Source organism: Lontra canadensis, unplaced genomic scaffold (genome assembly GCF_010015895.1).
Source record: "Lontra canadensis isolate GAN:19392208 unplaced genomic scaffold, GSC_riverotter_1.0 scaffold181, whole genome shotgun sequence".
NCBI classification, from domain to species: Eukaryota; Metazoa; Chordata; class Mammalia; order Carnivora; family Mustelidae; genus Lontra; species Lontra canadensis.
Genome location: NW_022631175.1, coordinates 191,068 through 218,010, shown reverse-complemented (window position 1 = coordinate 218,010; position 26,943 = coordinate 191,068). Strand labels below are relative to the sequence as shown.

The following is a 26,943-nucleotide window of genomic DNA, read 5'->3' as shown; positions in this document are numbered from 1 at the left end:
TAGCTCTTGGCCCTGGGCATACCTGCAAGGCCCCAAGACAATGAGAAATCTCTAGCTCAGGCGCCCCTGGCCCTTGTCCCTGGCAGCAGTCTTGTCCCACCCCCAGTGACCCCTGACCTAAGGGAACCCCAATTTCTCGCCTCAAATATGCTGAGCTCCAGCATGAATTCAAAGGGGGAGATCCGCAGGTCTCATTCTACACTGGAGTACACCTGGAAGGTGCGACCCTCACCCGTCTGTCTCTGACATGTCGGTGTGTGTGTGCCCGTGGGCTTGTGTGTGCGTGTGTGTGCGTGTGCATGTGAGATCCCGGTGGGGGTGGGAGCAGGTCTTGGGGGAGGTCTGGACCTGGAACTCTGGCAGATGCATCCTGCCAGGACCATCCTGAGACAACAGGAAGAGAGGACTGTGTGGCTGGAGGCCCAGGGCTGTGTCCTGTCCCTCCCTCTGTGTCCCTGTCCTCCTGGGGGGCATAGCCCACTATTGGTTCCAGCCTGCAGCCCTCTCCAGTCCCACAGATCCAGCTTCCCCGTCCTCCCCAGTCCAGCCCTCTGATGCCCAGTGTCCCATACTGGCAGCTAACTGTGGCATGTGGATCCCAGGGGACCCCCACCGTAGTTTGCTTTATACCACCCTGACCCTGACTGCCCTAGAAAACAGTCCCAGGACACATTCTGGACACCAAGATCTCATTTCAGCATCCTAGGGACAAGGCAGCCACTAGCCAGGGCCTGGTTCACCCCTCTCTTCCGTGCCTCCTGCTGGCCAAAACTTTCCAGGCACCACACCACTGTAGGCCAGAGGCAGAAACTCCTCACTGTGCATCTAGTCCCATTGTACAGACAGGGAAATGGAGGCCCTCCTGCTGGAGGGCACTCTCACTTTCAGATGAAGTAGGGGCACACCAGGACTCTGCCCACTGCCTGCTCTCCCCCTTTATCTCCTGATACATCTCTGAGATGCACAGAGATCTCACCATTGGGACCAAAGGTCTCACTTTGGGACCAAAGTGCCAGGCTTTTCATATCTTTTTTTTTTTAAGATTTAATTTATTTATTTGAGAGGAAGAGAGAGAGAGAGAGAGAGAGAGTGAGTATTACAAGCATGGGGAGGGGTAGAGGGATAGGGAGAAGCAGACTTCCCACAGAGCAGGGAGCCGGATGTGGGGCTCGATCCCAGGATCTTGGGATCATGACCTGAGTTGAAGGCAGATGCTTAACTAACTGAGCCACCCAGGAACCCTCAGGCTTTTCCTATCTTGAAGTCTTTGCCTTCACCTGTCTTTTTGCCCTGGACATCTGTACTTCCTTTCCTCCTGAGGATCCCCCTCTTCAGGGCCTAGTTCACTTATCCCTTCCCTGTGGTGGGGCAATCAACGTTACTCAGGCAGCTTCTGCCTCCTGGGCCCCTGGTGTTAGAATACGTCTCAAGCTGAATTGTGGTTTTCTGGTCACATCTGAAGAGAGGCTGTATTTTCTTCATCTTCCTAAGTTCAGTACAAAGGAGAGGCACACTGAAGGTTGGGGGGATGGATTCAGTAATGGTAGGATGGGTGATGGATGATCAGATAAATAAGTAAATGGGTGGGTGCTTGGATAGTTGGGAGGGTGGATGGGTGGATGGATAGTTGGATGGGTTGATGGTGGGTAGATGGATAGTGGATGGATGGAATGATGAATGAGTGATGGGTGGGTGGGTGGACAGTGGATGGGTAGATGAATGGGTCGTGAATGGATGAGTGGATTGTGGGAGGATGGGTGGATGGGTGGGTTGGTGAATGGAGGGTGGGTGGGTGGATTGGAGTGGACAGGTGGATGGGTGGTTGATTGTGGGAGGATGAGAGGATGGGGGTGGATGGTTGGATTGTGGGTAGATAGGAGTAGATGGGTGGATGGGGATGGACGGGTGGATGGGTGGGTGGATTGTGGGTGGAAGGGTGGATGCTGGAGTGGGTTGATGGCTGGTGAATGGGGCTTGTAGGATCTTCCTCCCTAGAGGACACTATATCACCAAAGGAAGAATCCACATCACTGTACTAAACAGGCAGACCATCTATTGTCTTTGCCACCCCTTTCATCCATCTGTGCAAGTCTCTCCCTTGTTGCCCCTCCAGTGCCCCATCTTTACTCACTTCCACCAGGCCCTGAATGATCATCAGACTGTGCTGTAGACCTCACTGTCTTCCTCCATCCCTCTTGCCTTAACTGAAACCTGAAACCTTCTGAAGCACCGCTTTCCCTGAGGTAGTAGCACTTTCCATGGTACATGCCTGGCAGTGGAGGGCTTCCTGATGTCATCTCCCCTCTCTGATGGTATCACCTGCTCCCCGCTAAAGCTGTCATTAGCTGCTGTCCTGGTTATTTCCCCTCATTCTTTGCTCCTGGCTCTCCAGCTCCCATCGCCCCAACTCAGGCCAATCCTCATGGTTTCAACATCCACACAGATGACTCACCAGTGTCCTGGCCTTTGTGGTCCTCATCTCCACTGTCCTCCCTCCTCCTCTCAGCCACTCACTTCCTGGGCACACCCTGGACCTGGTCCTTACCAGAACCTATGCCATCACCGAGTTCCTGCCTCCTGTCCTGCTCTCCCCATCTCCCCTGCCTCTTGCTAGATGCCCTTGTCCCACCACCGCTAAGTCCTTCAGCCTCATCAAAACTCCCAGTCCAGGGACTCCTCCTCAGATAGCCCCTCCTGGCCTCATCCTTGTCCTGGCTCAGTGGGGACCTCAGCCCATCATTTGCATTCTTTCCTTGCCTCTCACCTTCCACCCCAACCCTGCAGCACCACCATGGCCCCCAGTGGCTCTGTGCCAGAGCCAGAGCTCTGTGCTGTTGCCCCCTACTTTCTTATCCTGTAGACAGACCCTAAATGGGCCCTTGGACTGAAGTTCATGGTGTTCTCTTCTCCCTCACTCTCAGCATTAATGAAGTAAAGCCATTAGATGGAGATCATCTTCCTACATCCAAACTCCTCACCCCCTGCCTGGGTCCTGGAAACCTTCTGACACTGCCCCTCCCAAGGCCAAGCCTTCCATCTCCCATCCTATAAACAACATACCCCTGCCAAACCCCTTCATCCTCTATTCCTTTCCAGACCTGCCCCCTTAACTATTTCCCTTCACAGCAAAAACTCTGCTTGCTGTCCCTTCCTTTCACATTGGCTCATCCCCCCTCTGGCTGCAGATGTCACCCAAGTTATATGGAGCCATTGGTCAAGGCATCACATGATCTCCATGCCGCAGGAACCATGGTCACTTCAGGCAGGGAGCAGCCCTGTCTCCTCCTCTGCCACCTTCTGTGAGCTCACTGTCTCCTTGTCTTCCTCTTTCCCCTCTGCCCAGCATCACATGTATCACTCCTCACTCTCTTCCTTATAGGTCTCTCCCCTAAGTGTCCAGATACCTCCAGAGTTTCTTCTACCTCCTGTCCTTCTCTCAACTCCAACCTGAAGTATCCAGTTGCCATAGTGCTTGGCCATCTTACAGACACCCCAGGTCCCACATTTCTGATGTTGAACTCCAGACTCATACTTTCTTCACTCTTGCCAAGGATTCTCCTTGATAGTTCCCATATCCCCTATGGGAGAAGCTATGGATGAGATTCTACTCACCCTGTCCAATCCACCACCAAAGCATCCCAGAGCCAGCCCCTGCTCTAATACTGGGGCGGGCTCGACTGCATTCAGCCCCAAAGTGGGTTCCTGGGCCTACTCTTACCTTTCTCCAGTCTTGCACATAGTTAAGAAACAGAAAGGGGCCATATCATCCTTGTGCTTCAACCCCATCAGTGACTTCCCACTGCATTTTCAGGAAAATCCAAACTCGTGGCTGGAACACTGACCTCCTTTCCATACCCTCTTGGGCCACTCTCACCTTGTGTTCATGTCCTTCAGCCATCTTGCCCTTTAGGCTGTCCCATAACATGCATGTTCCTTCCTGTCCCAGGGCCTTTGCACATACTTCTTTTGATTTGCCCCCTCTCACATGCCCTGCACAGGCTGGCTTCTTCTCACCCTCAAATCTTAGCTTAGTCATGACTTCTCACCCCGTCCAAAACCTAAGTCACCTTTTAGTATCTATTTTAGCCTCCTGGTTACTTCATCCTTCTTGTTGCGATTTGTAATTAACTTATTTATTTATTTGTCTGTTCAATTTACATTCTTTTTAAAAAAGATTTTATTTATTTATATGAGAGAGAGACGGAGAGAGCACAAGTAGGGGGGGAGTGGCAGGCAGAGGGACAGGGAGAATCAGAGTCCCTGCTGAGCAGGCAGCCCCATGTGGGGCTCGATCCCAGGATCATGACCTGAGCTGAAGGCAGCCACTTAATTGACTGAGCCACTTAGGTGTCCCTCAACTTATGTTTTTCCATTTCCTCTACTAGACAGTAAATTTCAGTGGGGGTAAATTTCAAAGGACCAGGACAGTCTCCTTTTTTACCCCACCCCGCCTCTAGCACAGCATCTGGCACAGAGTCAAGACTCTTTAAACACCTGCTGAATGAATAAATGGGTGAGTAGATGGACGGATGGATGGATGGATGAATAAATGAGTGAATGGATGGGAATATGGGTGGATGGATGGAGAGATGGCCAGCTGGATTGTCAGGTGGACAGAGAGATGAATAGAAGGACAAATAGATAAGTACAAGGATGAATGGTTGGTTGAAATGAAGGATGGCTAGGTGGAAGAACAGATGTACAGACAAATGGATAGAAGGATGGATGGATGGAAGGATGGTTGATGGAAGGATGGATAGGTGAATGGATGAAAGGATGGAAGAAGGATGGCTAGGTAGAAGGATAGAGGGATAGATGGACAGATGGATAGAAGGATGGATAGATGGGTGGAAGGTTGGATGGATGGATGGATGGTTGGATGGACAGATGGATAGATAGAAGGACAGATGGATAGATAGATGGACAGACGGATAGAAGGATAGGTGGATGGATACATGAATGGATAGATACATGGATGGATGGGTGGATGGATGGAGAGGTGGATGGCTGACTGGCTGGCTAAACAGGCCTCAGGTTTTCTTTTGGGTTGGAACTATGGTCAGAACCTGTCATTCCTCTGCAAAATATGTTTCCAGTCTTAAAGACCAAGCTCCCTGGTGACCATGCGTACCCTAGAATGTTCAGTAGCTAAGACAGATCTGACTCAATGACTCTCTTGCCCAGAGGTTCCATGCTGCCCAGCCCCCACCTGCAAACCCAGCGAAGATGCATCCTTCCTGCTGGGCTGTTGTCTGTCCCCAGTGTCCTTCCCTTCCCACAGCAGGAAGCGCTGTCATCCTGGCCTCTGCTGCACTCCCCCTGCCTTCCTGTTCCTGGCCCAGGAACTGGCTTCTTCCTTCCCCTGGCCTATGGCCCTGGCCCCCCAGCTCACTACAGAGCAGTCGGGGCAGGCGCCGGGCTGAGGTCAGGGAGGCCAGAGTCCACACCTCCTCTTCTCTGTGCTGTCAGCAGCCTTGGGCAGTGGGGACCCTGGCGTCAGCCACAGGCAGCCGGCTGTGGGAGCAGCACACTGGGATCCTGGGTGAGGGGCGAGTGGCAGGAGGCGGGGATGTGGGCAGTCCTCTGCGTTAGGCACTAACCACGGCCTTGCAGTTGTTGGCTCCTTTGATCTTCACACGACCCGGGAGGAAGGGAAGAATCATGAGTCCAGTCAGCAACAAGGAAACTGAGGCTCTAGGACCCACAGAGGCAGCCATGCAGGCGCCCAGGTCTGGCTGAATCCAGGCCTGTCCCTGCCCAGTTCCCACTCCTCACATCTCTCTGCCTCCTTCTCTCCCAGCACGACCCTGAGTGCCTGCCTCTCTACTCTCCAGCAGCTTCCTTTCTGGCTTCCAATCTGTCTGAGCGACAGCCTAGAGGGCTGTCGTGGTCTGGGGACACCCTCACTGGCTGCTTGTGGCCTTCCGGAGCTGTGCATGCCCTTGGCCTGGCCTCCAGGGTGAAGCCCATCCAACAGGCCCTGCCCTCCTGGTCAGCTTCACCTCCCAGTGCTGCTGCCACCTCCAGCATCCACCAGGTCCTTGCCCACCTCCCTGCGGGCCTCAGGTGGTGTCCTTTGTTCTTTCCTGTTCTCTGTGCCTGGAGAATCATTGCTCCTACTCCAAGACCTGTGACTGAGCGCCTGGTCTCTCCCCTGTCCCTGTCCTTAGTCATGGCTCTGTCCTCAGGTGCAGCATAGCCAACCCAGGGATGAAGTCCAGATGGTCTGTGAGCTCAGGGGTGCCCCTCCAAGCACTGACAATTTCTTACTGCAGACGCTGTCGTGGTCATTCTGTGGGCGAGGGGGACTAGGTGGAAGTCCTGCCAGTCTGATCCACAATCTCCTTAGCAGCTGTGCCCAGGACAACAGAGGCAGCTAGGGGCCAGGCTGCAGACTGGAGGCAAGCTGAAGGAGAAACATGGGGGACAGCTGGCCAGGGGAGGCCAGGCTTGAGGTCTCTATGCATGTGTCCTAGAGGTGGGTGGGTTTGGGGAGACCTGCTCAAGGTCCCTCTCCCTTCACTCTTGGAGGGGAGGCACAAGGGTGTTCGGTCCTAGATTCCCCCCACCTCCAAACCCTCCACACCTGGCTGGTAACCTCTGTGCCTCCAGAGGCCAAGGGTGACAGTCAAGAGGTCACAGTCCCCTGACCCTACAAGACTGAGATGGCTGGGATAAGAGGGGCTGTTCCCAGAGTGTGCTTGGAGCCCCCCCCCAAGCCTGGCTGTGTGCCCCACAATGCCGATCTCTAGCTGTGTGGCCTCGGGGAGGGCCCTTCCTCTTTCCAAGCCGCAGTTTTCCCACTTGCAAAATGAGAATTATCCCTAGGAAGATAGGGAACCACACCTAACATGATAGCATGTCACAACCCATCGCAAGAACAAACTGTTGCTGGCTCATGAGCACCCAGCCCGTGGCTGTCACCGCCTGCTGAGTGTTTTGCACACCACAGCTATGGTGGTGGTGGGGGTGGGTCAGAGAAGGCCCTACTGGTAGGAGGGGGTGAGATGAAACGTGCTTTGTAGAATGAGTAGGAGCTGGCTGGCCCGGGAGAACACACAGGGCAGAGGGGACAGGTGAGGGTAGAATATGGGAAAGTTCTAGCTCCTTGGGCTACCAGGGAAGCTAGAACTTGGGCTGCCAGGTAGATGGAACAGATGTGGGGCAAGGAGGCCACAGGAAAGTGTTGTTGGCCTTGCACACTGGTGTGCTCCCTCCTCCTGGTGATGGCCCCTTGCAAGGCTCCAAGCCTACCTTAGAGCTGTTCCACCCTTCCTGGCAGCTTTCCTGAGTGCCTGCCATCGGTGGGGAGGGAAGGGAGGACTTTCTTCCAAAATGTCTCTGGCAGGGCACCCCACCCAGCCCCTCAGAACAGACCATACCCACTGTGGGGCAGGAAAACTAGAACCATAGGGCGCACGACCCCCCAACCCACAAGACGAGCACATGTTTAAAAGGTGGAGAATTCCCAGTATTGGCAAGGTCGTAGGCAAACAGGCAAATAGGGACTCAGCACTAAAGGAAGGCTCATACTCGTTGACCTCCCCACCCCCACCCCATTCTGCTTACCCCAGACATCCTGTTAGGGTAATAATAGCAAACACGGATTTAGCACTTTCTGAGTGCCAGGCGCGGCCTGTGCACCTGCACACCCCATCCCCCCACTCATGCCCCCTGAGGTGGGCTCTGTTCTTGTCATTTTGCAGTTGGGAAAACTAAAGGTACAGGGGTTAACGTGCTGCTCAGAGATTATCTCTGGGGGACAGGATCGCAGGAAGCTACTCCTTACTCTGTACATGTCTGTATTCTTGGGGTTTCTGTAGTTCAAACTGTCTTTTCTACAGCAGCCCTGGAAGCACGGCTCTCCCTTCCACTACAGTTTGCCATCCTCATGGCGGTCACCTGGCATTTCTAACTCCACTGAGCCCCCACAGCCAACTGGTCATGAAGTCATGTCCATCCTCAGAGGCAGCACCAAAGGTGGCGGTGGGGGTTCCCAAACCTGGGAGCTCCAGGTTTGCCCCTCTTCTCTCCCTGCCCGCCCCCCTCCCCAGCAAAGTGCTTCATGCTCAGACACCAAGCAGGGAACACCTTGCGCCCAGAAAGCCAGATCCTGGGACAGCCCCCGTCCAGTCCCCCGCCCCTCCAACCCACTGTCCAGCCAGCCTCAACGTCCATCCCCTGGCTTGCCATGCCAGTGTCTCCCCACTGGTCTAGAGTTACCCAGTGGCTAGATTCTTTTTCTAGAACACAAGTCCCTCTCCTGCCTAAAACCACTACATTACTTGGGGGTAGAAGCTGCGTTCTTCCCATGGCCTTACAGGCGACTGCTGCTCCCTCCAATCCTAGAGCCACATGTTGAAGCCCTCTCCTTGGGTCCCTGCTGCATGTTTCTGTGGCTCCGTGCAGTGGTCGGCCCATTGCATCTGACAGCTGCTTGGTGCAAGGAGGAGGGGGCTTATGCTTGCCTTTCATGGCGGGGTCCCCAGCACGTGACTTGGCCTGTGACTGCCCCAACTCCCTGAGGGTCTGGGGAGCAAAGGGACAGCAAAGAGTGGGTGGGCAGGTGTGGAGGTGAGTGATGGAGGTGGAGATGTCCTGAAGGGAGGTAGGCATGCTGGTCAAGGGTAGACTTGGCAGAAAGGCAAGGTGTCTGCGGGGTGTATGCTCCTTTTGAAAAGTCTCTGGGACAATCAAGATAAAAATGTCCAAGAGGTGGTCAGAAATTTAGGCCCCCACCTGCCCACCCCACCAGACCCTTCACTGAGGGATGCGGACAACCATCTGCCCCTTCTGACCCCTTGGCCCCCATGCCGTCTGGGACCAGATCCCTGACCCCCGACACTCCTTCAAAGCCTTGTGAGCCATCCCCACCCCCAGCCTTAACTCCTGATCTCCAAGACGGACCCAGTAAGCCATGACACAAAGCTAAAACCTTCACATACCCTGGTGTAAAGCAGTCTGATGAACTGTTTTACACTGAGGTGAGGCCCCACTTCTAGACACTCCAAAGGCACACCTCTGTGCCCCTGTGTGCTGCTTTATACGGATGAACCTCCATTTGGCAGAATTTGGTGTAGCTCTGAGGATGACGCTTTAGGTTGGGTGAGGATCAGAGCTTCTTCCCCCAAACCCACCTGAAAGCCCTCATTCCAATGCTCTGGGGGGCACACAGTGTGTGGGAATGAAGCCCCCCCCCACCGGAAACCCACCCACTCAGAGCAGTCCCATCCTCTGCCTGGAGTTCTTGGCAGCCCCTCCGAAGGCAGGGTGTATCTAGAGCAGGAGAAAGGTCACGTGCTGGGAGCTGGGGTGTGCGGTGGGTGCAGGCTAGGCAGACATGGGGTTAAGGATGCCCTTGGGACCCCGGCAGGAAGGGTTTGGACCACTGGCTCAAGAAGTTGGGCTTATCGCTGGCTGGGGGTGCTGCGGAAAGCTCTGATCTGTGTTTTAGAAAGGTCCCCGCTGGGGCACCTTTCTGGAAGCAGGGACAGAGGTGAGGCTGAGTGGGACCAGGAGCCACTAGACTACCCCCAGAGGGTGGGGGGAAGGGGCACCCCTGGCAGAGGCTGAGCTCCCTGCAGCTGTGGGTGCAGTCCGCTGTGCCAGGCAGTTGCCATGGCCTGCCTGGGGTCAGGACTCTGCTCCGCGGCAGCAGGACGGGCGGTGTTATCAGACAGCCCAGCTGGCTCAGAGGTGGCCCCCCAGAGCTGCTAAATCGGGGCCGTGGGCTCCTGCCGCAGGAAGAGGGAAATGCAGGCAGGATGTCCTCTCCTGTGGCCGACAAGTCCTTTCCCATGAACCCCTGCTGACCTCGCTGGCCACGTGGCGGGGCTCCCCCACTCGCCACTGTGACCTGCGCCTGCTTGCGGGGCTCCCACACCCTGGCCTGGCTCGGGGCAGAGGTGGGGGGAGCGTGGGGGCCCCTGAGGCACAGGAGCCCTGGCCCGGGGGCGTGCCTGCTGCTGCCGCACCCAAACCCAGCCCTGCCAGCCCCAAATGCCCGCACCTTCCTGCTCCCAGACTTCTCCCTTCGGCGTGACCGGAAAACTGAGATCCCAGAGGAAGCCAGTGTCTGAAAAGGATCGAAACTCAGGAATCCCTGGCTCCAGCTGGACACGTCTTTGGCTGCCTTTGGCTCCAAAGTCAGCGCAGGGAGTGTGAGGGGCTCTCCACGCTCCTCCCTCGGTCCACCTCCCTCCCGGAGAGGACTCTCAGAGAGTCATGGGGGACTGGGAAGCCCTGGTGGGCAGAAACCTGCCCTGTGGGGGAAAGTGTCCAAACCACAGCCTGAGGAGTGTAAACCAGACACTCCCTTCTGGCTAAGACCCCACTTAATTTTCCTGGGTTCCTGGATTGCCCTCTGCCCTATTATAGTCAAGTGCCCCAAGTTTCCTCCTTCCTTATCTGACCCAGTTTTATCAACTGGGAACTCCCACCGGGAACCTCCTCCTGAAGGACCTGGCTCCCCGCAGCCCTTCGTCTTGCCCCACCTGCGCTCCTCCTCACGGGGTCCCCACCTGATTAACCACCTTCATGACCCATTCTGTGACTTAAGCTAGAGACTAACTAGTATGCATCCCTCTCACCCCTTCCCCCCACAGCTGCCTCTTCCCCGGCCATAGCCTCCTAGCTGTGGGCTCCCACCTTGTTTTGCCCAGAACCTCCCTTTTGCAGGTGTGCTGCTGGCTCCTGCCACCTCCAACTGCCTCACTTCCCCCACCCTACCTCTGGCCCCCTGGAGACTCTAGCCTTATCTGACTACCCCCAAGTCCCCATACACCAACTGGACTCTCCCTCCTCTGAGCCTTGGAGGGGTTCTTGGCCCTCCTTGGAATTCCCTTCCCTGAAGTCTGGAGATTTCTTCAAGAAACCCCAAGCTAGAAGTGATGCCCCCTTCCTCTGCAGCCCATGGCTACCAGCTGGGCCTCATGGGGGTTCTGAGCACTTCTGTCCCTACAGTAGAGATGTCTGATACCATGTCTGTGTCCCAGCCAGGCTGGCACTCAGGAAAACCCCTGCAGGGTGGGGCTGGTCCAAACCCTCCCTGAGCCACTTTGAGCAGGTACCGAAGCTTGTGACTTGCATAGAACTACAGTCTCCTTCCCTGGGTCTGGGTCCCACCGCCTGGGGCAGCATGGGGGTGGCAGAGTGGGGAGCTGGCCAGATAATCCTCATTACACTTCATTCTCAGTCTTAGTGTCTGGTCATGTGGGCTCTGTGCCCTGAGGAGGAAGAGAGCCCTTCAGCCACAGTGACTGAGCTGGGACCAGTGGCCCACAGGACCGAGTAAGGTGGCCCAGCCCCCCACATCCTGTCTGACTGGCATGCCCTGTCCCTCCCCCACTGCCTGTCCACACCTGGGTCTGGCTCAGGCCCAAGGAGCAGGGACAACGAAGAGCTGAATGGCTGGCCACATGAGATTCAGCCCACAGCAGGGGCCAATGTCCTCAGGGCAGGGCAACCTAGCTGCCCGGCTGTTCCTGAGCAGATCGCCCACCGTCCAGTGGCATAGACAGCCACTCTCCAGACTAAACCCAAAAAGCAAAAGCCAGTCCTCTGTGACCTGCCCTCTCCCCAGGGACACTGCCAACGAACTGCTTTTTGGAACTAGACTGGGACCCCCAGCCATAAAGTCCAGCCCCATACAGCCCCTGAAATGCTTGCCCAGTACACTGCTATGCATGGGGAAACTGAGGTGCGGGGAGAAGAAATTGCAGCCCAGACCACACAGCCAGGGATTTAGGGACCGAGCTGAGACAAGAATCTGGATCTAGGGCTAGCCACGTACTTTGGAGGAGTCAGCTTCAGCATCCATGAGATTCTCACCTGCCGCTACCTGGCCACCCACCCTGGCTGTCCTGACACTTGGCTGCAACTTAAGTGTTTATGCTTCTGCTCCCGCATCCTGGGTCAGGCTGGCAGCTCCTCAGGGCAAATGCAGGGCATATTTCCCAGCAGCTGTGCGGGTGTGGAGGGGTTCTATCTGGGCCACCCTCCTCCATGGGCCCCTTCAGCTAACATCCTCTCCCTTCCTTGTCACTGCCTGATTTTGGTACAAACCACCTGGGCTCCCCATAGGACCGGCCTCATCCCTCATTCCTCCTCCACCTCCGGAGCACCCAACCCCAGGCTCTCCCAGTTCTCACACCTTGCAGAACATTCCCTGCCTCCCTGGAAGCCTCTGGCTCCCTCCCTCCCACATTCCTGTGGGGGAATCCCATCCTGGAGTCTGCTCTGCTCCCTCTCCAGCTCCCCAGCCCAGACTCTCTTGAGCTTCAGACAGGACACCCAAAGGCCAGCCGGATGTCTCCTCAAGGTGGGGTCTCCCGCTCCTCAGCCTGACCCATTTCACTTCTCTCACCACACTCATTCAGTCACTCAACAAACACACTAGGTATCTGTGAGAGCCAGGCCCTGGGCTGGATGCAGGGGAGCAAGGAAGGGCAAAGGGGCAGCCCCTCTTCTCTGGGCTGTCCCAACTCAGAGTCGTCCTCCATCCTGCCTCTAGATTCATCCACACCTTCTTCCTCTCCCCTGTCCCCTGCCCCTCAGCCTGGGAAGGCAGAGAGAACAGGTCTCTTATCCCACAGACCTGGGCGGACCATTTCCCTTACTGCTGGCCTTGGGAAACCTTGTGGAAGTTACAGATGTCCTTGTTCTATGCTCCCTCCTCTGTAAAATGGGTTTAACACTCCCTTGGGAGGATTGTTAAAAGAATCTAAGTGTTCAATATCTGCCATGTTCAAAAGTAGCAAGGGCCCCCTCCAGCCCTTCCAGCACTTTCCCCTCAACCACTGGGGTCCTGTGACCCTCTCTCTACCCTCTGACTGTCTGGGTCGCTAGATCTTGTGTAGACGTCTGGCTCATCTTTACCCCTCCTCTGACTTCCCTGTTCCTTTGCTCATCTCCCACACTCCCTCTTCTCCAGCCATACGGGGGCAACTTCTGGTCATACTCCTGTCACAGACCATACCCCGCGTGTTTAAGACCCTTACGTGGGTGCTCCTGCCTTAGAGTCCGAGCTCTTGAGTTTGGCCTCCAAAGGCTCATACCCCGTCAAATGCGGGGAGCGCGGGCATTCTGCTTCTTCTGCCACGTCAATCTCTCCTGGGGTTGTCAACTCAAGATTCTCAAGTTCCCCTGTGCACCTGCGCCCAATCCGCCCGACGGCGCGGGTCTCTGGTGGTCCCCGAACCCCTGCCCCCGCAATTTCTGGCCTGGGGAAGGTGGACACCTGCCCCGAGCGCCCTCTGGGGGACCGATCTCGGGCGCAGCTGGGAGGCGTCGGGAAGTGCGCGGTCCCCGTTGCGCGGGGGGGCGGGGTGGGGAGCGCAGCGCGGTGCAGCGCCGGGACTCCTCCCGGTAGCTGGTAAGCAAGGGCAGGGTCCTCGCTGAGGATGCGGTGCGATGCGGCCCGGCTCCAGAGGAGCTGAGCCACCCACAGTGGACGGTGATCGAGGACCCCGAGCACCATCCCGGCACCGCACTGCGGTGCAGACCGTACCCAGTGTCTGACCCGCGGGCAGTCTCCGCCCGCCCTTCCCTCAGCCTGGCGGGCCCCGGCCCGGTCTGCCGGGCTCCATCCCGCGTCCGTATCCCCGGGCTCCCAGTGCCCTCTCCACTGCTGCCCCAGGCTCCCGGGGGTCCAGTGCCCCGCCCGTCCCCGTCGCCCCGGGAAATCGTCCCCGCTCGCGGCCAGCCGCGCACTCCTGCGGGCGGAGGGCTCACCGCGCTCGCCGTCGAGCAGTCCGAGGCAGAGCCACAGGCGCAGGCACAGCGCGGCTCCCCGCTGCATCTCCGGCCGCTGAGGCGCGGGTCCGACCTGCGCGGCCGCAGCTCGGGGCTCGGAGTGTGGGCGCACTGAGCGAGCGCAGGCTGGGCTGGGGCCTGGCGCGGCCAAGGCGGGTCCGGGCCGGGGCGGGGCCGGGACCCTCCCCCCGAGGGCGGGGCAAGGCCCGTCGGACCGCCCCTCGCACCTATCGGTCCCGCCCCCTCCCCAGCCCGGACGGCTCGCCGGCGAGGTCAGAGAGAACGCGTCTTGCTCGGTCGCTGGAGGCTGGTTAGGGTCCCACTTCCGAAGCCCGCGGGGCCGCTCGGCGTGGACGGAGAACGCAGGGAACGCACCAGCCCTCCCCTGCGCTCTAAGAAGGCGACGAACCCCGCCCCGGTCAAGACTGGACGAAATGTGTCAGCGCCTACTTTTCTGTAATTTCCTTTCATCCATAAATAGTGTAGGAAAAAAAAAAAAAAAAGTAGGAGTAGGAAAAAAAAAAAAAAGCAATGAGTACAACTTAGAGATAGCGGTATGTGAGATCTCTGGGAATGTTCAGCAAGCTTCATCTTACCACCTGCGCGGTGTGGATGGGGGCTGTACCCTCGCGGGCGGCATCCAGTAGAATCACCCCCACCCCCACCCCCTACCCCCGACGCTCGGCCTCTTCCTTAGATCTCCCCCGAATAGTTTTACTCTGAGCTCATTCATAAGTCCTTGTATCAGGTGACACTCTACTCTCAGACTTGGCAACCCTCTCACAGACTTCCTTTCTCTTTTCAGTTCTGTCTCTAGAATTTTCCTATTTAAGAATAAATCCCCTGATGATGACTATCGCTCCCTCCCCGGCCCCACCCTGTACGCAAAAGTCCGTTGTCTTGGCCGAAGACCAGGACGGGATTGTTGATAACAACCATGACCAACTCTCAAACTGCGAGTATTAAGTATGTTGTAAGGTTGGAATCACAAATCGGTGGGGGATAGTTCAGATGATGTAAAAAAATAATGTTGGAGGAACCGGACAACCAAGCAAATGAAGGTAGACTTTTTCTCAGCTCTGTATTGATGGTCTTCCAGTAGTTTTAGTTTTAAAGTAAAAAGTTATTGTAAGGTGTAACACACATATGGAAAGAGGGATATGTCAATGTGTTACGAATGGAAATTTAAAATCTGTCTCCACTGCCCAGATCAGGGAATATAGAAGGGCATCAACATTCCAAAAGTCTCCACCCTTTCCCATCACAAACGCCTCCCTGACTTCCAAATCCTGGCTTTATCAATTACCCTGCTTTTCTTTATCTTTTTTTTTAACCTAAATATGTGTTTTGTTTTTTAGCTTTATTTATATTGATTCATCCCACATATATCTTTTTGCCCAGCATCTTTTGTGAGATTCACCTACCAGTATGACAAACCATGCTTTCCTCATTTTCATAGCTATGTGATAACCACAATTTATTTGTCCATTTGCTGTTGGTAAAAGTTTGAGTTGTTATCAGTTTCCAATTTTTGCTGCTAAGGACATGCTTATATATATTTCTTGGTGTACATGTGACCTGTTTTCTAGGTGTGTGTCCAGGAGTGAAACTGCTAGGTCAGAGAATGTGTATCTTCAACTTCTGTAGACAGTGCCAACTACTTTTTTTTCCTTTTTGCTACCATTTTGGACTCTGCAGCAGTGTAACTAGTTCCCTATACTCTGCATCTTCACAGACATCAGTTTTGATATTTTTAATTTAGCCATTCTGTGACATCTCATTATAACTTTCATTAGCTTTCCCCTAATTACTGTTGAGGTTGAGCACATTTTTTTTTAAGATTTTAATTATTTACGAGAGAGAGAGAGAGAGAGAGAGTAAGCAGGGGGAGCAGTAGAGGGAGAGGGAGAAGCAGGCTCCCTTCTTAGCAGGGAGCCTGATGCTGGGCTCATTCCAGGACCCTGGGATCATGACCTGAGCTGAAGGCAGATGCTTAACCATCTGAGCCACCCAGGCATCCCAGCACATATTTTAAAAGATTTATTTTTTTTTATTTGAGAGAGAGAGAGAGAGCCAGCGCCAGTGCGTAAGTGGGGGGAGAGGCAGAGGGAAAGGGAGAGAATCCCAAGCAGACTCCCTGTGCAGTGTGGAGCCCCACTTGGAGCTCCATCTCAGGACGCTGAGATCATGACCTGAGCTGAAATCAAGAGTAGGTCCCTCAACCAACTGAGCTACCTAGACAACCCTATCTTAACTATTTTTAGGTCCAGCGTCTTTAACACTCACATTGTTGTGCCATCATCAGCACAATCCATCTCCAGAACTCTTTTTATCTTGCAAAACCCCAACTCTGTAACCATTAAAGAGTAACTTCCCCCTCCCCTAAACCCCTGGAAACCATCGCTGTACTTTTCATCCATATAAATTTGACAACTCTTAGGTACTTCTTACAATTGGAATCATACAGTACTAGTCCTTTCGCAACCGACTTATTTCACTTAGCACAATTTTCTCAGCGTTTGTCAATGTTGTAGCGTGTGTCAGTTTCCTCCCTTTCTAAGGTGGACTATTATTCCATTGTATGTATATACCACATTTTGTTTATCCATTCATCTGTCAATGTACACTTGGGTTGCTTCTACTTTCTGTCTATCGTGAGTGATGCTGTTATGAACACCAGTGTGCAAATATCTTTTTGAGTCCCCGAGTTGCATGAGGGTTCTTTTTCCTCCACATCCTTGTCAATACTTGTTATATCTTGTCTTTTTTGATAATAGCCATTCTAACAGGTGTGAAGTGATATCTCATTGTGGTTTTGATTTGTATTTCCCTGATGATGAATAATGTTTGAGCATGTTTTTGTGTAACTCTTAGCCATCTGTATATCTTCTTTGGAAAGCCATCTATTCAGATCTTCTGCCCATTTTTTAATCAAGTTGTTTATTTTTTCCTGTTGAGTTGTGTGAATTCTTTTTATACTTTGGGTATATGATTTGCAAATATTTTCTCTCATTCCATAGGCTGTCTTCTCATTTTGTAGGTAGTTTCCTTCACTTGTTTATTTTTGTTTTTGTTGTTTTTGCTTTTGGTGTCACACTCAAAAAGTCATTGCCAAGACTAATGTCAAAGAGTTTATTGTTTATATTTTTTTCTAGTTTTATGGTTTCAGGTTCTTTACTTGTTCTTGTTCAAGTCTTTACTTGATTTTGAGTTAATTTTTTTAAATTGAGGTATAATTAACATACAGAGTTATATTAATTTCAGATGTAGAACATGATTCAACAATTCTATACATAGTTCAGTGCTTATCGAGGTAAGTGTACTCTTGGGGCATCTGGGTGGCTCAGCTGGTTGATCATCTGACTCTTGGTTTTGGTTCAGGTCATGATCTCAGTGTTGTGAGATCAAACCCTGGGTCAAGCTCTGTGCTCAGTGGGGAGTCTGCTTGAAGATTCTGTCCTTCTGTCTCTTCCCTGCATGCTCGCGCTCTCTCTCAAATAAGTAAATAAATCTTAAAAAAAAATAAGTGTACTCTTAATCCCTTTGTTTATCTCACCCGTTCCCCTCCCCACTGTCCCTATGTCAACCACCAGTTTATTCTCTGTATTTAAGTCTCATTTTTGTGTTGTTTGTCTCTTTTTCTTCTTTATCTGCTCATTTGTTTTGTTTCTTAAATTCTACATATGAGTGAAATCATGCACTTGTTTTTCTCTGACTTATTTCACTTAGCGTTGGAGCTCTGGGTTCATCCATGTTGCAAATGGCAAGATGTCATTCTTTTCAATTGCCCAGTCATATTCTATTGTATATATATATACCACATCTTCTTTATCCATTCACTTATGGATGGACACTTGTGTTACTGCCATATCTTGGCTGTGGTAAGTAATTAGACTTTGCATTATTTTAATGCTGTTTTTGATAAATGGAAGTTGTTATTTCTAAAATAGTCCATCTTATAATCTTTTCCTTGTGCATAACCTTCTATTGTATTCTATTCTAAAAATTTTCTGCTTACTCCAAAGTCATAAAAATATTTTCCTCCACTTTTTTTGCTCAATATATTAGTGTTCCCTTTTCACGGCTAAATTGGCAGTTCAGGGGTGCCTGGGTGGCTCAGTCATTAAGGGTCTGCTGCCTTTGGCTCAGGTCATGATCCCCGGGTCCTGGGATTGAGCCCTGCATTGCCCAGTACTTTCCTGCTCTGTGTGAAACCTGCTTCTCCTTTTCCCACTCTCCCTGCTTGTGTTTCCTCTCTGTCAAATAAATGAATAAAATCTTTAAAAAAGAGAGAGAGAAAGAAAAAAATCAATTGCCAGTCCATTTAGAATTGATTTCTGTGTATGGTGTAAGGTAGGAGTCAATATTCATTTTTTATATTATTATTTAATTGGCTTAGTATAATTTGTTGAAATAACTAGCCTTTCTACCCTGAATTGTAGAGGCACATTTGTCATAAACAATGTTACTTACATGAGAGGTCTGTTTCTGGACTGTTATATTTCATTTGTGTTGTGTACTTGCATATTCTTGTCCCAATACCAAACAGTTGTAATGGCTGTGATTTTGTAACAAATTTTAATATGTGATATTGTTAGTGCTTAAAACTCTTGCTTCTTTTTCCAGAGTGTCTTACTTTTTTATTGGTTCTTTGCATTTCCATATTCTAAAATGAACCAGCTTGTCCATTTTCGGAAATGAAAAATATGCCAGAAATTTAATCAGAATTCCATTGAATAGATTTGGAAGAATTACCGTCTTAATCATTTTCAATCATGAATACACTATGCCCAGCCATTCGTCTAATCTTTTATTTCTATCCCTAATGTTTTGTAGTTTTGATTTGCTATCTTTATTATAATTCAGATCATAACATTTTTAAATTTCCAGTATGATTTCTTCTGTGAATTATGAGCTACTTAGAGAGAAATTATTTAATTCATAAATATTCGGGGATTTTTTTAGTCAACTTTCATTTTTAGTTTAGTTTGTCTTTGATCAGAGAGTGTATTCTCAGTGAGTTCAATCCAGTGAAATTTACTGAAACTTCCTTTTAGGCTCAGGATGTGTTCTATCTTGGTAAACATTCCATATGTACTTGGAAATAATATGTTTTAAGAGGTTGTTTAGTATAGCATGGCATGGCACTACACATGGCATCTAAATCAAATTGGTTAATTACGTTATGCAAAGCTCCTGCATCTTTAACTTTTGGGTTTTTTTTTTTTCCCCTGTTCTATCAGTTAATGAAACAGGTATGTTAAAATTCTACCCACAATTTGGGTTTGTCAGTTTTCTTTTTAGTTTGGTTAATTTTTGCCTTATGGATTTGAATGTATATTACTATATATTTATTATTTATTTTCTATGGGCTAATGAAGTGTTTTTATCCTTTTTAATGGACTAATCAAGTATTTTCTTATCATTACACTTTTTTCTTGTAATAATGTAGTAGATTGCAAAGATGGCCACCATTCTTTATTTCTCTCTGTGTCCATGCCTTTTACAATGTGATTGGCAGGTCCTTCCGTGTATTCTGAGGGAATATTTTTGGAGGCATGTAAATTTTCATTTGTCATTTTTCTTTTTAGTTTGGTTAATTTTTGCTTTATGTGATTTGAATGTATATTATTATGTATTTACATATTTATTTTCTATGGGCTAATGAGGTGTTTTTATCCTTTTTAATAGACTAATCAATTATTTCTTATCATTAGACTTTTTTTTTTATTAATGTGGTAGATTGTAAAGATGGCCACCATTCTTTTTTTTTTTTTTTTTTAAAGATTTTATTTATTTACTTGACAGAGAGAGATCACAAGTAGACAGAGAGGCAGGCAGAGAGAGGGAGGGAAGCAGGCTCCCTGCTGAGCAGAGAGCCCGATGCGGGACTCGATCCCAGGACCCTGGGATCATGACCTGAGCCGAAGGCAGCGGCTTAACCCACTGAGCCACCCAGGCGCCCCTAGATGGCCACCATTCTTTATTTCTCTCTGTGTCCATGCCTTTTACAATGTGATTGGCAGGTCCTCCTTTCATGTAATGTGAGGAAATATTTTGGGAGGCATGTAAATTTAAGATTGTTATAACTTCCTGTTAAATTGACCTTTTGAGTTGTATATGATATCTGTTTTTTCGTTTTGTTTTGTTTTTAAGTAAGCTCCACCCCCAGCATGGGGCTTGAACTCATGACCTGGAAATTAAGAGTCGCATGCTCTACCAACTGAGCCAGGCCAGTGCCCCTTTATGTAATACTTGTACCTTTTATCTCTTGTAATACGTCTTAATGTAAAGTCTACTTGGTCTGACATTATTACAGGCACACCAGCTTTCTGTTTACTAGAAGGTGTTGGTTTATCTTTCACTATCCTTTTTCTCCCAACTTGCAGTAAATTCTCCTCTAATGCATTGCTAAAAATCACCAGACTATGCAAATCCCACAACAAAAACCACAGTGTAGTGGGGAAATGGGACCAGGGGCATAATACTCAAAAACGTCATCAGAACACATTAAACAAAGAAAAAGATAGGAACCTAGTAAAAATGTTAGCAGAGGCTCTACTTTTGGCATAGCAGCATCAGGAGTCTGTGGACACTGGTGAAAATTATTGTAAAACAATCATTTAAAGTCTCTGGAAATGGTCCTAGAATAGAAATAGAATGGAAAATAAAGGAACATTTATTCAAGAAGACCTATAAAAATTCGGCAAAAACAGTGACAGTCTCTGGCCACTGAAGTACAGCCTGCCTCCTTCCTCCCCTCCCCAAGCTCAGAGTGATGGATATTCCACTCCAGACCTGTGTGCCTGAGAATACAGGGTAGCCTCCCTTCTAGCTCTCAACTGGAGGCCCGTGGTTTCTTTCCTGGATGGGCAGGACATCAGCGTTTCTCATCCTGCCCCTTGGCTACCCATTGCAGAGGTTAGGTTTTGGGTGAGTATAGGTAGCCAAGAGGTGAGGCCCCCATCTTCTGCCCAGCTCCCATTCATAAGACAGAGGGTCTACCTCAGCTATGGTGCATTGAGAATCCAGGTCCCTGATTACTCTCACTCCAGCTAGTTTGTCTAGTGGGGATCCTATGATAGGAGAGGCAAAGGAAGAAAAGCAAAGGTTGCAGCTTTTTCTCCTTTCTATGGATCACGCAGTTCCTAAAGCAGGTATTTTTCCCAGAAAGAAGCATACCACCATCCCCCTTCCTAGGTCTAGAGTCTGGCTCAGAGATTTTGCCCAGAGGGAGAGGTAGGTGTAAAACAGAGTACTTTGAAGCTCTTCCAAAAAGAACTAAATTCATTCACAACAGATTAGGAAAGATCAAGCTTAAGGGTATGTCCAGAAACAATGGAGGTTTTGGGAAAATAAGAAAAGAGGACACTCACAGGTTTGTTAGAGATCTAAGCCAAACCATAAGGGCTAAAAAGACCTCTTCTGAGGTCAGAACAAATCCCTGACTTCAAAAATCTATCCTTGTAAAGGAGCCCAAATTTAATTCAATCAGTCTGTGCCACAATTGAAGCCCCAGAGCATTGTTAAAAACAATAGAGCATTCAGTCAGCAATTAATGGAGCTTAACATCTGGATATGGGTGGGAATGAGACAATCAAAAGGGCCCAAATCCCTATCATCCCAGGGTAACTGTACATGTTGTAGGCTGTAGTTGCCAAGGAGAAGTATAAGGTTCACCCTGCTGGAGAAAAATGGAGGCCACTAAAATAATCCAGAGAATTGTTAAACAAATAAACAACAAACAACAACAAATCTTGGAGAAAGAAAGGGTGGTGACCAGTACCTAGAGTTGTTACGATATATTCTCTGAAATACCTAGTTTGCAACTAAAAAATTTATAAGACATGCAAAATTTTAGGAAAGTCTGACTCATACCTGGAGGAAAAAAGCAGGCAGTTCAAACTTTCTGTGGGAAAGATTAGGTGTCTGATTTAACAAAATTCAAAGTAGCCATAAATATCTTCAAAGAACTAAGCTAAATCATGCTTAAAGTATAGGATAGATGAGCACTGGATATTATACTCAACTAATGAATCATTAAACATTATATAAAAATTGAATGATGTGCTATACCTTGGCTAATTGAATTTAAAAAAGTAAAGGATATATGAAAACAAATGTCTCACTAAATAGAGAATATCAATAAGAGGTAGAAATGATTAAAAAGAATCAGATGTGGGGCACCTGGGTGGCTCAGTCGGTTAAGCATCTACCTTTGGCTTAGGTCATGATGCCAGGGTTCTGGGATGGAGCCCTGCTTTGGGCTCACTGCTTGGCAGGAAGCCTGCTTCTTCCTCTCCCACTTCCCTCCTTGTGTTCCTCCTCTTGCTATCTCAAATAAATAAACAAAATGTTAAAAAAGAGAATCTAATGGAAATTCTAGCACAGAAAAGTAATGGCCTAACACTAGATTTGAACTAGCAGAAGAATCAGTAATCTTGATAATAGAGGGATAGAGATTATACAATCTGAAGAACACAGAGAAAAAAGAGTAAGGAAAATTGAACAGAGCCCCATAGAAATGCAGGACACCAATAATGTACCAACAATATATGTGTAATAAAAATGCCAAAAGAATAGAAGGAAATGAAAGGAAGAAATACATTTGAAGAAAAAAATGGTTGAAAATTTCCCAAATTTGGAGAAAAACTGCACATTTGAGAAGTTCAATGAACTATAAGTAGGATATAGTAGGGGCCCAATACAAAGGTGTCCACAAACAGATGTATCATGGTAGAAATGCTAAAAGACAAAGACAAAGAGCAAAATCTTTAAAACAGCCAGAGAAAAATAAATCATCATCTACAGGAATTCCCTAGTAAGAATAACAGCTGACTTCTCAGCAGAAAAATGGATGCCAGAAAACACTTGGGTGCCATATTCCAAGTGTTTAAAGAAAAAATCTTGTCATCCAGGAATCCTATAGACAGTAAAACTTTCTTCCAAAAATAATAAAGACATTCCCAGAAAACAAAATCTGAAAGAATCTGTTGCTAGGAAATCCACCTTACAAAAAATACTACAGATTTTCTCCAGATTGGAAGCAAGTGATCGCAGATAATTCAATTCCACATGAAAAAACAAAGACCACCAATAAAGGTAATTATAAAAGACAGTATAATTGCATATTTCTTTTCCTTTCTATTAGTAACGGATTTAAAAACAATTATATAAAACAATATGTATATGATTACTAGTTGATCCTTTAATATATAGAAATGTAACATATGTGCAATAATAGCACAAGGGAAGAGGGTGTGAGAAAAGCTATATCGGGTTGAAGACATGACTTCAGACAGTAATTTGAAGCCACAGTGAAAAATAGAGAGCCAGAAATAGTAAACAAGAAGGCTAAAATGGTAGAAGCTGTAACTATATACTTGATATCCCTTCTTATCTCAGTTTATACACACACACACACACAGTTTACACACACACACACATGCGTGCGCACACACACACACACAGTGGAATATTATTCAATCATACAAAAGAATAAAAAAAGAATGAAATCTTGTCATTTGCAACAACATGGATGGAACCAGGGAGTATAATGTTAAGTGAAATAAGCCAGTCAGAGAAAGACAAATTTCATATGATTTCACTCAGTTATGGAATTTAAGAAACAAATGAACAAAGGAAAAAAAAGGAAAATGAGACAAATCAAGAAACAGAGTCTTAGAGAACAAACTGATGGTTATCAGAGGGGAGGTGGGTGGGAGGATGGGTGAAATACATGATGGGGATTAAGGAGTACACTTACCTTAATGAACACTCAGTAATGTATAGAATTGTTGAGTCACAATATTGTATTGTATTGTACACCTGACTAGACTGGAATTAAAATAAAATTTAATTAAAAAAAAGACATAACATTTAATTTAATTTAAAAAATAAAAGACAAAATTTTGTGAAGTTCTAATTAAAACTATAAAGTTTTAAAAGTGTATTTCATTTGTAATAGGGATGAAATATGTATAACTATAATACCACAAAAAAAGGGGAAAAGGAAGTGGAGCTATATAGCAGTAACATTCCTATATTCTACTGGAATTACATTAGTATAAATGTGAGTAGATTCTGATTGGTCGAGATGTATGTGTAAGCCCAAGAGCAATCACTAAGTTTAGTTTGAAAAATTGTTAAAGAAAAGAAATGTTACATAAGAAAATATTCACTTACAGTGGCACAGTCAGCTAAGTGTCCTACTCTTGGTTTTGGTTCAGGTCAGGAACTCAGGGTCATGAGATCAAGCCCTGAGTTGGGTTCTGTGCTCAGCAGAGTTTGCTTTGGATGCTCTCCCTCTGTCCCTCCCACTCATGATTGATCCCTCTTTCTTTAAAAATAAATAAATAAACCTTAAATAACAGTCACTTATTGTAAAAGAGAATAGAAGAGCAAGAGATGAAGAAAATAGAATAACAAAAAAGATATGAGACATATAGAAAACAGGAAAATGAGATGGCAAATATAAACCCATCATATCAATAATAACATTAAATGTGAGTGAATTAAATAATCCAATCTAAAGGTAGAGATAATCAGACTGTACAAAAACAAGATGAAACAATAAGCTCTCTACAGGATACACACTTTAGATTCAAAGACACAAATGGATTGAAAGTAAAAGGAGAGAAGAAGATACATCATGCAAACAGCAGCCACACAAAAACTGGAGTGGCTAGGCTAATATCAGACAAAATAGCCTTCAAAACAAATGATGTTATTAGATATAAAGAGGAACATTTTGTAATGATAAAGGGATCAATCCATCCTGAAGATATAGCAATTATAGACAAATATGCTGACAATTATAGACAAATTGTTGGAGATTTTAAACCCTACTTTTAACTTTTTTTTTTTTTAACACAGGGCTTGAACTCATGATCCTGAGATCAAGACCTGAGCTGAGATCAGGAGTCAGACACTCACCCAACTAAGCCACCCAGTCGCCCCTAATCCCTACTTTTAACAATGGATAGACCAAGCAGGCACAAGATCAACAAGGAAACAGAAGACCTGAGTGATACTGTAAACCACTTGGATCCATAGAACCTACAGGACACTCAACCTCCTAACAGCAGAAACATACATTCTTCTCAAGTGCACAAGCAAGAGTCACCTGAGGAAACCAGGTGCTCGGCCATAAAGAAAATGCTGATAAATGTAAAACAATTGAAATTAGACAAAGCATATTCTCTTACAACAGTAGACTGAAATGAAAAATCAATCATAGAGAGAAATTTGAGAAACTCAGAAACATGCAGAATTAAACAACATATTTCTAAATACCCAGTGGTCAAAGAAGGAATCAAAAAGGAAATCAGAAAACAATTTGAAGTGAATGAGGGGTGCCTGGGTATCTCAGTTGGTTAAGGATCAGACTGTAATTTTGGCTCAGGTCATAATCTCAGGGTTGTGAGATTGAGCCCCCGCATTGGGCTCTGTAGTGAACATGGAGCCTGCTTAAGATTCTCTCCCTCTCCCTTTGTCCTCCCATTCCCCAGATCATGCACTCTCTCTTCTTCTCTCTAAGATAACAAAACAAAACAAAACAGAATAAACCTGAGGGGCTGAATGCCATGAATTTTAAAAATCACCAGGACTTAGGGCCTGGAGCTTTAAAAGTCAACTGACCCAGCACTTGGTGACCAGGTAGAGTGAGTGATAGCTGGGCTGCCACACTTAAAGAGACAGCAGCCTGCACAGAGAAGCAATATAAAAATGGCAGTTGACATAATGCCAGGGCAAATGGGAGATAGATCTGGCATAGAACTAGGGGCCCAATACAAATTTTGCTAACACTGCTGCTCTGCTCCCAAGTTCCCTGGTATACATGTCCTCTCAGAGCTGGCCTGCATGGGTCCCACTAATACCACAGAGAGCAAGTATAGCACACACAGGCAAAAAGTCAGTAAGACAACTGTACTGAAAGGAAAAGTGACTCATATATGACAGGATGGTGTAAGCAACACACATAGGGTACTCTCCTGAAGTGCTAGGTTCTCAGAGGACACTGCACACCAGAGCATTCTAGGACCTTCTCTTCATAAAATCACTATTTTCAAGAGCAGAAGACATATATGACTTTCCTAACACACAAAAACAGGTAGAGTGAAGCAGAAAAAATGAGGAGACAGAAATGTATCCCAAATGGAAGAACAAGATAAAACCACAGCCAAAGATGTAAGCAAAACAGATAAGTTACATGACTGATACAGAATTTAAAGGAATGATCATAAAGATACTTACTGGACTTAAGAAAAGAGTGGAGTACATCAGTGAGACCCTTAACACAGAGATAAGGAATAACATAGTAGAGATAAAGATTTTGATGAATGAAATGAGAAACATGCTGGATGGAATGAACAGTAGGATGGGGCAAGAAGAGGAAAGAATTAGTGAACTAGAAGACTGAGTAACAGTAATCCAAACTGAAAAAAAGAATTACACAAAATGAGAATAGACTTAGGGAACTCAGTGATTCCATCAAACATAACAACATTCTTATTATAGAAGTCTCAGAAGAAGAAGAGAGAGAAGGGGGCAGAAAATTTATCCAAAGAAATAATAGCTGCAAACTGCCTTAACCTGGGGAAGGAAACAGATATCCAGATCCAGGAGGCACAGAGAATTCATATCAAAATCAACAGAAACAGACCCACACCAAGACATACTGTAATAAAGTTTTCAAAATATAGTGATAAAGAAAAAAAAATCTCTAAAAGCAGCAAGACCAGAGAAGTCAGTGACTTACAAGGGAAAACCCATAAGGCTAACAGGAGATTTTTCAACAGAAATTTTTCAAGCCAAAATGGAGTGGCACAATATATTCAGTATGCTGAATGGGAAAAATCTGCCACCAAGAATACTCTATCCAGCAAGGCTCTCAATCAGAATAGAAAGAGGGATAAAGAGTTTCCCAGACAAGTAAAAACTAAAGGAGCTTGTGATCACTAAACCAGACCTGCAAGATATATTAGAGGGGACTCTATAGTGGACTCTATAAGTGGAAAGGAGAGAACAAAAATTATAGTATAAAATTGGAGACACAAAAGCAGTAAAAGTGAATATTTCTGTAAAAAATAAGTCAAGGAACTCACAAAAAAGGATATAAAATGTAATATATACCTTAAAAGTGGGAGAAGAGGAGCAAAGAATGGGTTCAAACTTAAATGACCATCAACT

General features: G+C 47.8%; 1 protein-coding gene across 8 annotated transcripts in view; it reads right to left on the bottom strand.

Annotated features, from left to right (window-relative positions):
* Window positions 1–13,855, bottom strand: part of FLT4 (fms related receptor tyrosine kinase 4) — a 38,528-nt gene extending 24,673 nt beyond the window's left edge. For all 8 annotated transcript variants that reach the window (XM_032846780.1, XM_032846784.1, XM_032846787.1 and 5 more), the window contains exon 1: window positions 13,732–13,855. In XM_032846780.1, the coding sequence (XP_032702671.1) occupies window positions 13,732–13,798 (67 nt within the window). In that variant the 5' untranslated portion in view covers window positions 13,799–13,855. The remainder of the gene's footprint in view (window positions 1–13,731) is intronic.
* Between the last annotated feature and the right edge of the window lie 13,088 nt (window positions 13,856–26,943).